Source organism: Microchirus variegatus (genome assembly GCF_963457635.1).
Source record: "Microchirus variegatus genome assembly, chromosome: 9".
NCBI classification, from domain to species: domain Eukaryota; kingdom Metazoa; phylum Chordata; class Actinopteri; order Pleuronectiformes; family Soleidae; genus Microchirus; species Microchirus variegatus.
The window spans coordinates 1,370,059-1,382,471 of NC_139810.1; the positions used below are offsets into that span (position 1 = coordinate 1,370,059).

A 12,413-nucleotide genomic window follows, 5' to 3' on the forward strand; every position below is an offset into this window, starting at 1 on the left:
TGTACTGCTGTGTTAGTGAGTCTGTAAATACCTGTCAGTGTTTGGTTTGCTCCGTACAAAGTATTTCCTCCATCTGTCAAACTATAACTGTTTAATGACAACAAACAACATGAAACATTACGTAACTTCAGTAGGTATTTATTGAACTACACTTAATGGCCTGTCCCCTCAATGTACAGTGTTATGTCTTTCCAGTTAAAAAACAATATATTAATATTGAATATTAAATACATTAAACTGGTCATCAGAAAACATATTTATTTAAAGTTCTCCCGTTTGATAATAAACTGTAGATAAGTTAATTTGACAGTTTGAAATTATATTAAGAAGAAACTTAAAGTTTTCATACTTTTTTTTTTTTCGTTCTTTTTAGACCAATAGTGACATGTAAATAAAGTTAAATGGGTTTTTAATAATTTGGTACATAAGAAATCTCAAATGGCACAAATGCTGCCAAACTGTGCTAACAGAAAGAACGTCTAGACATCTCTTTACTAAAACCTCTGTCATTTTACTCTGCTTCACTTCATCAGACTTTGCACAGCTCATGTCCACATGTTGTTACATGACCTCCATGTGTTTTTAAGCTCCTACTGCATATTTTAAAGGTGATATTTGCTTTAAAATGCAAAAAAAATTTAGGCGAGAGAGAAAAATCCTTCATTTCTACTGTGTTCCATGTACATTTACTCTGACACAGTGGCATCTACAGCGAAACTTACACATGTGGTGTAATCTCACAAGTGCTATCTTTATTTTGATACCAAGATAATCCACATAGAGCTTGTAACTGCAGAGATTTACTCTATTTAGTTTGGGCATGTCATTTTGGAGCAGGGACTCCAAAAAGAGGGTCAGGGAAGAAGAGGTTAAATAATTATTACAATATAAAAACAGGAAATAAAACGACAACAAGAAACAATTAAATAGCTACGTATCATTAACAAATTAATTGTTCCGCAAAAAAATACCTAACATCTTTTTCTCTGTACATTCAGTCAAAAAAAATGCTTGGACTGCATTTTTTACATAAAGAGTGGTGAAATTCACCATGGTCCTTGAATGCATCTTGTTAGCTCTGAACTGCCTTTAATGCTACTACTAGCTCTCATGTGCTGGAGTTTAGAATATTCTTCCTTCCACTTTGGTGTTAACTTTTACAACTTTGCCCACGAAATCGGGATGATTTGTTGTGCTGATCCATCTTTACTGGGTTAATCTTAGTTAATCCGACAGTGCTGCTGTATGTACACGTATTTTTTGTGCTTCTAGTAGATTATCACTCACTTGATTCATCAGAAACGGCAGATAAGTAGAAAGAGATGAACATCTTTGTCCACAAAGCCGGGAAGTAATGATGCCGTTTTTGTGAAATGCAGAAGCCTCGCGTCTCTGTGTGAACACTACAAACACAAACCCGTTCATCCGTTTTTACTGATGTATTTAGTCTCTAATGTTCATTTATACTCTTTTTGACAGGTTCTGTAAACAACAGAGTTGTTGCAGTCGCGTCAGTATATCAACACAGTACATTATTTATTGAAATGTGACGGTGTCGTAATGGAGAAATAAACATATTTATTCCCCTCCCCCCAAATACATTTTCTTGCCAACAGCCATCATTCTTCTGAATAACTGGGAGGCTAAATATGAAAGTTCATGCTGCACCATCTGTACTCAGTTAAACTGGCAGTTCAGTGATGATGACAAAAATATTTATTGTCACTGTGCCGGATATACAAGGAAAAACAAAACCAACAACAACGTATCACGCGACAGAACAAGAACAGGCAACACAAACGACCATAACATGAAGAAAACAATGAAAACAATGATTGGATTCATCAGGAGTTTGCTGATGTTTAAAATTTGTCTTTCCAGAGCCGATGGTGAACCTGCAGTTTGTGAAGAACGATTCGTACGAGAAGGGCACGGACCTGATGGTGGTTAACGTTTACATGAAGGGCATCTGCAGGGACACGGCCGGGGTCATCTTCAGGGAGCAGGACTTCACCCTCATCTTCCAGACCAGGTACAAATAATATGTTTACGTATTATATACCAATGAAGCCTGCTTGTATCTTATCAGTGAATGATGGAGGTCTTTGTTTGTTTGTTTGTTTGTCCTCTTACAGTGACGCCAACTTTCTGCGTCTTCATTCAGGCTGTGGACCAAACACCGTCTTCAAGTGGCAAGTCAAACTCAGGTAAATGTTTCTGCAGTTTGTTAGGATCGTCTCATTGTCAAGGGGGCTCCAATAAAGACGATTACAAAACACACAATTGTGGAAGTAAATCGCTGCCATCTGAGTTTGATTTTTTTTTTTTTTTTTTGCATTGAAATTGAAAATTCATGCGTTGACATTCAGTCCGAAAATTAAATGTCTCAAAAAATTCAGTCCGAAAATTCAATGTCTTAAAAAATTGTGTCCGAAAATTCATTGTCTCAAAAAATTGTCAGAAAATTCAATGTCTCAAAAAAAGGCAGTCCAAAAATTCAATGTCTCGAAAAATTCAGTCCAAAAATGCAGTCCGAAAATTCAATGTCTCAAAAAAGGCAGTCCAAAAATTCAATGTCTCGAAAAATTCAGTCCAAAAATGCAGTCCGAAAATTCAATGTCTCAAAAAAGGCAGTCCAAAAATTCAATGTCTCGAAAAATTCAGTCCAAAAATGCAGTCCGAAAATTCAATGTCTCAAAAAATTGTCCGAAAATTCAATGTCTCAAAAAAGGCAGTCCAAAAATTCATTGTCTCAAAAAAAGGAAGTCAAAAAATTCAATGTCTCAAAAAAAGGCAGTCCATAAATTAAATGTCTCAAAAAATTCAATCCAAAAATTCAATGTCTCAAAAAAATTCTGTCAGAAAATGTGAAAAATAAATTTCTACCCCAACAAAATTCTACCAAAAAAAAAATCACGGTAAAAAAATGTAAACCTCAAAATTGAAATGTCCAAAAAAATTCAGTGAAATGAAGAAATGAAACCTAAAAAATTCAGTGAAAAAAATGCTGCTTTTTTAATAGATTTTTTTTGAGACATCAATTCTTTTTTTTTCACACTGACTTATTTTGAACATTGCTTGACATATTTGATGGCTTTTAAAACATAAATTGAGTGTTTGAACTCTGGATCAGCTCATGTGATGAATGCATATGATAATGATAATTTAATTGAAAGAACATTCACACGTTACACACTCGAACTTTAATTTCGCTGACACCTTCTCTGGTTTCTCTGCGGTGTGTAACGACTGCTGTGGTTAATTTAATTATTTATTTTTACACCTCTTACGTTAAAGGGAGTGCCACCGTAATTAACAAAACAAGTAAACAATAACAGGCAGAGTTGATGAACAGGTACTGTGGGTTCATTTTGAGGACTTGTTAACGCGTATAATTATCCTCAGAATGTGTATTCTTATATTTATATATGTATGTAGCTTATCAGTGCTAATGCTAAAACCGACTTTTTCAATTATAATGTCTCCGTTTGGTAAGTTCTGTGTTTTTCAGTTTTGTTTCACTGTGGATGGAATTTAGCAATTTCTGAATATTTACAGCGATACAGCGCCGTCTTAATACTGTAATATATTGATGATAATAACATCATGGGACCTTGAAATCCTTGAAGGTTTGTGAAAAGTGCAGTAGATATTTAGGTAAATATCTCCATGACCTCCAGTCATAAGAATACTAGCCGTCCACTGTCTCTCTACCACCGACGTGAGATTCCATGCAGAACAATGAGCGAGTAAAGTTAAAACGAGAGAGCAAAAGACAACGTGATGCCTGGGAAATGACTTTGACCAAGATCCCAAGGACAATCACTTGTCCAGATCAGCATATTTGGTCCTTTTAGGGAGTTGGTCCTGCAAAGTCATTGAAAAGTCCTTGAATTTGATGTCAACTAGTGCTGTGCAACGCGCGTTAACGTATGACACGTTTCCATGACGACTGACAGGCAATAGACGCGAGTGACGTCATGTTTACGTGGCGCGACACCGGAGTCCAGGCACCGTTTACCAGTTATCTACGTTAGCTGCGTTAGCTCGTTAGCGTTAGCCTACAGTGGAACTGGAGCGTTGTGTTTATTAAAGGAAAAGAGCAGCGCTAACAAATAACTAGCGTACCTGTGTACTGCGTATGTGTGCCTCTGTTTTTAAAGGTTAGCGTTAACTTTAGAGACTCGTTTTAACAATCGGGGAGTCACGTAAAACATGACGCCACGCGTGCCTTTTTTCGGTCAGTCGCCATGGAAACGCGGCGTGTGTTAACTTGCGTTAACGGTGACGCCGTTAAACGTCGTAGACGCGTTAATGTTTGACTCCACATCTGCTGTAACTTTCCCACAAGGCTAGCTTCAAGTTGAATATTGTTTATTGCTGTGTTTCATCATCAAACACCAGTCATTTTGTCGTCTTTTTACTCTGGTACCAAAGAATGGAACAGTTGGGGCTGGTTATTTCGGGACAGATGTCCGTACCATACTGTACCAAACTGATTCGCTCGATGGAAACGCCCCAATATATGCACACTGACACTGATCCATGACTATTTTTAGATGCTGCAGCATTTATTTCCCAAAGCCTTTTTTCTCTAATCACCTTAAAACAAAGAGTCATTGTGCTCTCCCTTCCTCAGTGACCGTCACTTATCTATCATCTGTCTGCATATTAAACCTCTGTTCTCCTGGTGTTTCAGGAACCTGATCCAGCCTGAGCAGTGCAGCTATTCCTTCACCCCGTCTCGCCTGGACATCGCCCTGAAGAAGAGACACAGCCAGCGCTGGGGGGGTCTGGAGGCTCCTGCTACACAAGGTCTGCTGCCAGGCTTCTGTTTGTTGTGGCCATGCACTTTTTACTGTGTGGAATCATGCAGTCAAAATGGTTTTTGTTACAGCTCCACGGTGAACGATTGTATTTATATATAACTATTTTATAATGAGCTTTATCACCTTAAGGTGTCGGGTAAATTAAAGCTGTAGTGTGCAACTTGTTATTTCAATTCAAATCATTATCATATGCATTCACATCAAGTCTATCGGCTACAAACTGATTTTGTTTCTCTGTGGAAGTAAATCTGTGCCATCCCAATTCCAGCACTGAATTTAGTTTTTAAAAGCTATCAAATTTCAAGCAATGTTCAAATAAAAATTAAAAAAGTGTAAGAAAAAAAATATCAGCCTTGGAAAAATTAAGTGTAAAAAAAAAATTCAGTTTTTTTTTTATCAAACTTTCAAAAAAATCAGTTTTTTTGTTTAAATCAGCTTTAAAAAAAATCATAAAAAAAAAAAAATCAACCTTTCTGTTTTTTTTAAATCAGCCTCTCAAAAAAGTGCAGATTTTTAATCAACCTCCCAAAAAAATTCAGTTTAAAAAAAATCTACCTCTCAAAAAATTTCAGTTTACCTAAAAACATAATAATAAAAAAATCAACCTAAAAATAAAAAAATATTTTTTTAAATCAACCTCTCAAAAAATACATTTAAACAAAAAATTCAGTTTTCTTTTTTTTTTTTTTTAATCAACCTCAAAGAAATTCAGTGTAAAATTCTCCTTTGTTGAAGGTGCAGTGGGTGGTGCCAAGGTTGCTGTGCCCTCCAGCCCCGCCTGCATGGAGAAAAGTCAGCCCGGCAGCAGCAAGCACAACCCCCCCGCCAAGGAGGAGCCTCCCAGGGTCGGGGAGGAGAAACCCAAGGCCCCGAAGGCCTCGTCCAGGGTGGAGGACGGCGGTCTGGATTCTGTGGCTCCTCGCAGCGAGCACGTCGCCATCACTAAACCGGAACCCACGGTTACTTCAGTGAGTCATAAGATAATGACAGAAACCAAACGGACAATGATGGTGAAGTCATTAAAACAGTTTGTCACGCACACTCTCCAGTTATTATCTTATAAGTGCTGTCATTATCAGGTTCACATATTGTCTCTGTAAACTCGCTGCGCATGTGTTTCATGTGTTTTCCTTTAGCCTAAGCCGACCTGCATGGTGCAGCCTATGACTCATGCTCCTCCTGCCAGCAATGAGCGGCATGAGGAGGAGGAGGAGAAGAAGGTGTGTCTGCCTGGTTTCACAGGACTGGTCAACCTGGGCAACACCTGCTTCATGAACAGCGTCATCCAAACCCTGTCCAACACCAGAGAACTCAGGGATTACTTCCACGGTAAAGAGTCTAAACACACTCTATATAATCTATATCATATAAGGCTGGCTTTACACGACAACGCTCCCAGGTGAAGCCGACAAAATATTTAATCGGATGTGCCTTTCGTTTAGACGGCGACAGAGTTTTTGGGGCTTAAAAACGCAAAAAAAAAAATGAACCCACCCTCCAGAGTTGAAATCTTAGGCTAGCTTTACACGACAACGATCTGAACACAAACCGCAAAAGTGGTCGTTGCGTTCCCACTTTTTTTTTCCGCGTTCAGACGAGCGTCTTTGGGTGGAAATCTGCACGCACGCGGTGACGCTAAAGTGTGTGAAATGTGATGTAGTATGCATGCCAGGTGGCTAGGTGGCGCTGTGGAGCACTGCCATACAACAACAGCAGGTGAGGTTTAAAGTGAGAAAAAAAAGAAACCCCTTATAAATGAAGATTTCAGACGTGCACTGACCCGCAAAGGTTCTCCGGAGATCATGAGTATGTGTGAACGCAAATATCTGCTGAAATTGCTCCTTATTACAATCGGGGGGATGATTCAGAATCGTGAATCTTAGGTGAATCGATTTTTTCCCCCACCCCCAGGTTAAACTTTTTTAATTTGTCTGTTTTATCTTATCACAACTTCTGTGTGTTTGATGTTTGTGTCCTTATTTAATATGTAAAGCGACCTAGAGCGTCAGAAAGGCGCTTTCTAATAAAAAAAATGTGATTATTAAATTTTGAATATTGAGGTAACGAAACAGGAAGTCTTTGGCACTTGAAACAAAACAGGCTCAGATGTAATGGATTATTTTTGTCTCCAAACTAGTTCGGACACAGTTGTTTTTCTCTTCGTACGCTGATGTTTTTTGTCCATTATTTTGTGCCTTTTATTGTCTGTGCTGCTGCAGATCGAGCGTTTGAGGCAGAAATCAACTGCAGTAATCCTCTGGGAACAGGCGGCAGACTGGCCATCGGCTTTGCAGTGCTGCTCAGGGCTCTGTGGAAGGGAACGCACCACGCCTTCCAGCCCTCAAAGCTCAAGGTACACAAAGGCTGAGCTTCTTGACTGAATGTATTTTCTTGTGCCAAAAAAAACCTCATCTATCTTCACCGATCGTCGTTTCCTGTCTTAACGCGTGTTTGTTTTTAAACCCGACAGGCTATCGTGGCCAGTAAAGCCAGCCAGTTCACAGGCTACGCTCAGCACGACGCCCAGGAGTTCATGGCCTTCCTGCTGGACGGGCTCCACGAAGACCTGAACCGGATCCAGAACAAACCGTACACGGAGACGGTGGACTCCGACGGACAGCTGGACGAGGTGGGTGCAGCGTGTTCTCACTGGACTGGGATGTCTGGATGGTTCACAAATAATGCGTAATTATTATTATTCACACTCCGTGGTTCTCAGGCCCCCATTTCCGCTAGGACGCTCGCGGGTAAAAACGACAAAATATGTAATCGGAAGTGCCTTCAGTTTAGACGGTAACATCGTTTTTGGGGCTCGAAAACGCACAAATCTGAAAGGCTAAGACGCGACGCTACTTTTGCGTCTTCTGTTCAGACCGTCATCATGTAAACGTAGCCTCAGACTGGTAGGAGCTCCCTCTAGTGGTGCTTGGAGAAACATTACAAACACTTTTGTGAGCAGACGAGATCCAAACACAGGTGGTCACGGGAGTTTGTTTTTTTTTTAATTTGAATTGGTGATTTTATTTTAACGTGTAATCTGAAAAGTTTACTGTGGAGAGATGGAAGGACCGGACATTTTATTATTGCATTATTTATGTTTTCTGTTGTAAATCTGTATAATGTAGTGTTTTTTTTATCAAGAGGGCTTCTTTAAAACTTAATTGGAGCTGCATGGTGAAGAGAACAGCAGCATAGTGAGAATGTGTTAATGGATAATGGGACATTTGTATGTGTTTCGGGTGTATAGAAAAGCACTATGGAAATGTAATCGATAATAATAATTAACGCTGGGCACGTCAACGCATGGATCGTTTCCATGACGACTGCCCGTAAAAAAAAAAAGACACGCCTTTGTCAAATTGTTAAAATGAGTCTCTAAAGTAACGCTAAAGTTTAAAAACAGAGGCACACATACTACGCTGGTTATTTATAGCGCTGCGCTTTCCCTTTAATAAACAGACTGCTCCAGTTCCACTGTAAGCTAACGCTAAAAGGAGCTAACACAGCTAACCAAGCTAATTGGTAAATGGTGTCTGGACTCCGGTGCCGCTGCACTAAAACATGACGTCACATGAGTCTTTTTCCGGTCAGCCGTCATGGAAACGCGTCATGTGTTAACGTGCGTTAACCCAGTGCCCAACACTAATAATATAATAATAATAATAAAAATAGCGTAGCATCAGTTATGAGTCTCGACGAACACAACTCGTTGAAGACTTTTCTCAAATGTTCTGATTTTGTGATAAAACAATTATCGAGACATCATTTGTCTTTGAAAACATCAGAGGAATCGATATTTCATCTTGTGAAACTGATTAACACGGATTGTTGTAGTGACTCGTGATGCGTTTGTGTTACTTGACTTCGCGTCAAGGCTGTGGCTGATGTGTTGTGTCTGTCGCTGCAGGTGGTGGCAGAGGAGGCGTGGCAAAGGCACAAGATGAGGAACGACTCCTTCATCGTCGACCTCTTCCAAGGACAGTTTAAATCCAAGCTGGTGTGCCCCACGTGCTCCAAGGTAAATCCACTCTCCGCGTTTTCCCGTGCTGTCGACGCGACTCGTCCGGTTTCACTAACGACCGACTCGCCTCTGCCTGTGTCTTCCTCAGGTGTCCATCACCTTTGACCCCTTCCTGTACCTGCCGGTCCCTTTGCCCCAGAAACAAAAGGTGCTCTCAGTTTTCTACTTTGCGAAGGAACCTCATAAAAAGCCCATCAAGGTAACGACGTGGAATAACTTGCAATGCAACAATAATGTCTCTGTTGTCGTGTGATTCAGTCGTCAAACAAACCTGTGTGTGTTTGTGTCTGTTGATAGTTTTTGGTGAGTGTGAGCAAAGAGAACTCCAGCACCGCTGAAGTCCTCGAGTCAATTTCAAGGAGCGTCAGGGTCAAACCAGAGAATCTCAGGCTGGCAGAGGTGAGATATTTAACATATTAAAGTCATATTTCATGCGTTTTTAAGGTGTGGACGTACGAGACTGCACCAGCTTAACTTCTTCTTCCCTGTTTGTTTGAGTTTTCGTACTAATTTTTTACCAAAACAAGTTGTTTTTAGACCAATAGTGACATGTAAATAATAACTTTGCACCTAAGAAATCTCAAATGGCACAGACGGTGCCAAACTGTGCCAAACGAGAGAGCGCCTAGATATCTTTACTAAAACCTCTGTAATTTCACTCTGCTTCACTTCAGCAGCATCAGACTTTGCACAGCTCATGGCCACATGTTTTTACATGACCTCCATGTGTTTTTTAAGATCCTACTGCATATTTTAAAGGTGATATTTGCTTTAAATGCAATATTTTTTTAGGCGAGACACAGTGGCATCTACAGCAAAACTTTTTACTCTAGCAGGGACTCCAAAAAGAGGGTCAGGGAAGAAGAAGTGGTTAAGTCTATATTTTAAAAATATGATAATGTATCCTGGCAAGAAGATCAGTGTTTTTAGCTTGTGGGGACATGGGAGCTGCTGTCTACTGATGCATCATCTGGTGAACGTCTCCTGCTGTTCTCTGGCTCTGTACTGCAGTTTAGTGCTGACCATGAAATAACACTCAATCCACTCAGAGTACAGTGAACATGTGCGTTTGCTCCTCTCAGGTCGGGAAGAACCGGTTCCAGCGCATGTTCCTCGCGTCCGATTCCCTGGACACGGTTTCCTCTTCCGACACGCTGTTCTGCTTTGAGGTTCTGTCTAAAGACCTGGCCAAAGAGAGAGTGGTTTTACTGCGAGTGCAACAGGTAATTTAAAAAAACGACACTACACGCATTTTGTTTGTGTTTTCCATTAAAAGTCCGACTTTTATTAATCAAAAGAGTTGCAAAGTGAATAGAAAATATAGTCAAGACATTGACGAGATTAGAAATAATGATTTTTATACTAAATAAAACTGTTTTCAGCTGTGCTAACATCATTGCCCAAGGGTTTTCGAGGGTTTTCTCATCATCCAATAGCCTTCTAACACCATTAGCAAACACAATGTACCATAAGAAGACTGGAAATAGGCCTCTATACACCTATGTACATATTCTATTAAAAACAAGACGATTTTACCACATTAACAATGTATAGAGTGTATTTATGATTCATTTAATGTTAATGATTCACTGAAAAAAGGTGTTTTTCCTTCAAAAATAAGGACATTTCTAAAAATGTGATTTCTCTTTTGCGAAAATATTTTTTTTCAATTTTTTCCTCAAAATGTGTTATATTCATTGAAAAGGGTGCTTTTCCTTAAAAAATAAGGACTTTTTTTTTCTCAAAATTAAAAAAAAATCAAAATATTTATTTTCTCAATTTAATTTTTCCCAAAATGTATTTATTTTTTCCTCAAAATTCTAATTTATTTCTAAAAATGTGTTATATTCATTGAAAAGGTACTTTTCCTTCAAAAGAACATTTTAAAAAATGTGATTTATTTTTTCCCCTCAAAATTAAAAGAAGATTCAGATTTTTTTTCCCTCAGTTTCAAAATTTTTATTTGTACTTCAAAATGTGTTATTTATTGGAAAAAAGGTGCTTTTCCTTAAAAAATAAGGACATTTCTATATGTGATGTGTTTGTGTGAACAGTTCTACAGCGTATTAAAACACATCAGTACTGGTGGATAATAATAATAATAGTGTTTGTCTCCATGTGTCCTCTCAGAAACTCCAGGTCCCTAACATCCCCATCTCAAAGTGCGCCGCCTGCATGAAGCCTCCGGTGTCGGACGAAGACAAACTGAAACGCTGCACTCGCTGTTATCGTGTCGGTTACTGCAATCAGTGAGTCCACCTCTGAAATGTCTCTCAGATGTCTTTTAGTTAGTGTTGAGGTTAACTTTTCTCTGTGTGTGTTCGTCTCTTCAGAGCCTGTCAGAGGACACACTGGCCCAATCACAAGGCTCTGTGTCGACCTAACATGGAGAACGTGGGCCTGCCTTTCCTGGTCAGTGTTCCAGAGTCCAGACTGTCCTACAGCCGCCTCACTCAGCTGCTCGAGGGTTACTCCAGGTAACTCGCGTTTATAGAAGCTCTATTCACTCTTTTCCCGTCGCTTAAGACGCTTTAAATGATGGTAATAATTGGACTTAGTCGTGTTTTCTTAATGTATTTGCACAGAGATTTAACACAGGTCTTGTTTGCGTTGTTAAAATCACTTTAGAAAGTTAACTGTCGCTCAGGTTACAGGTTTCATCTCTTAGGATCATAGCAAATATACTGTTAAATAAACAGCCAGAATGACTTTGTGGCTCAAGTTTTCTCACGTCGTCGTTCTGAGTTAAAGCTTTTTTTACAGATATACAAAAGAATTGTGACCGCAGTTAAATTCAGACCTGCATTCATACTGTGTGTTAGTGCTGATAAATGTCTCACTATACTCAATATAGTTGCATGTAGGGCAGCAACAATGGTTATTTATTAATGACTACATGAATTATCGGCCATTTTGATCATCAATTTGATTGGTTTGAGTCTTTTTTTTTGATAATAAAAACACGTTCCTTGATTATGTAGCTTCTTAAATGTGAACATGTTCTGCTTTCTTTGCTCCATATAACAAAGAAATCTTTAAAACTAATTATCTTTGGTTTGTGAACGTCATCATTTTGAGGATTTGAGAAACACAGATTAGCATTTTCTTTGATACCTTCATAAATATTCTTCGTGCTAATTTACCGTGGAGTATGCTAATATATCATTTTAATCTTGTCATAATTGACTACGCTGCAAAATGTTTTACACACACACGGTTACAAAAATGCTGCTTCTTCTTTTTACAGAGAGGCTTCAGGATGCATTCAAGGAACCTTGTAAATTTGTATAAATTCTGTAGTGGAGCCTTCTTTGTGGCTGGGTGTGTTTCTGTAGCAGTGTTACAGTGCCACCTACATGTCTGGCATATTATGTACTACAGCATTAAAGAGATTCTGCGGATGAAGCCATTTCTTGTAACGATGTCATTCATGTAAAATATTTTAACTTCTTCTTCCACGATACCAATATGTAATATGTAATATGTAATATGCAATACATGTAAATCAAATTAAATGAGTTTTAATAATTTGGTGCCAAACAAGAGAACGTCTAGACATCTCT

At 39.0% G+C, this 12,413-nt stretch overlaps 1 protein-coding gene across 6 annotated transcripts in view; it reads left to right on the forward strand.

The window, feature by feature from the left end:
• Nucleotides 1-12,413, forward strand: part of usp19 (ubiquitin specific peptidase 19) — a 34,617-nt gene that overhangs the window by 12,834 nt on the left and 9,370 nt on the right. For 5 of the 6 annotated variants that reach the window (XM_083895603.1, XM_083895605.1, XM_083895600.1 and 2 more), the window contains 13 exons: nucleotides 1,882-2,032; nucleotides 2,136-2,207; nucleotides 4,700-4,815; nucleotides 5,565-5,797; nucleotides 5,966-6,158; nucleotides 7,049-7,182; nucleotides 7,300-7,458; nucleotides 8,737-8,847; nucleotides 8,939-9,049; nucleotides 9,148-9,249; nucleotides 9,933-10,073; nucleotides 10,981-11,099; nucleotides 11,184-11,327. In XM_083895603.1, the coding sequence (XP_083751729.1) occupies nucleotides 1,882-2,032; nucleotides 2,136-2,207; nucleotides 4,700-4,815; nucleotides 5,565-5,797; nucleotides 5,966-6,158; nucleotides 7,049-7,182; nucleotides 7,300-7,458; nucleotides 8,737-8,847; nucleotides 8,939-9,049; nucleotides 9,148-9,249; nucleotides 9,933-10,073; nucleotides 10,981-11,099; nucleotides 11,184-11,327 (1,786 nt within the window). The remainder of the gene's footprint in view (nucleotides 1-1,881; nucleotides 2,033-2,135; nucleotides 2,208-4,699; nucleotides 4,816-5,564; nucleotides 5,798-5,965; nucleotides 6,159-7,048; nucleotides 7,183-7,299; nucleotides 7,459-8,736; nucleotides 8,848-8,938; nucleotides 9,050-9,147; nucleotides 9,250-9,932; nucleotides 10,074-10,980; nucleotides 11,100-11,183; nucleotides 11,328-12,413) is intronic. The other variant, XM_083895602.1, reaches the window with a different exon arrangement.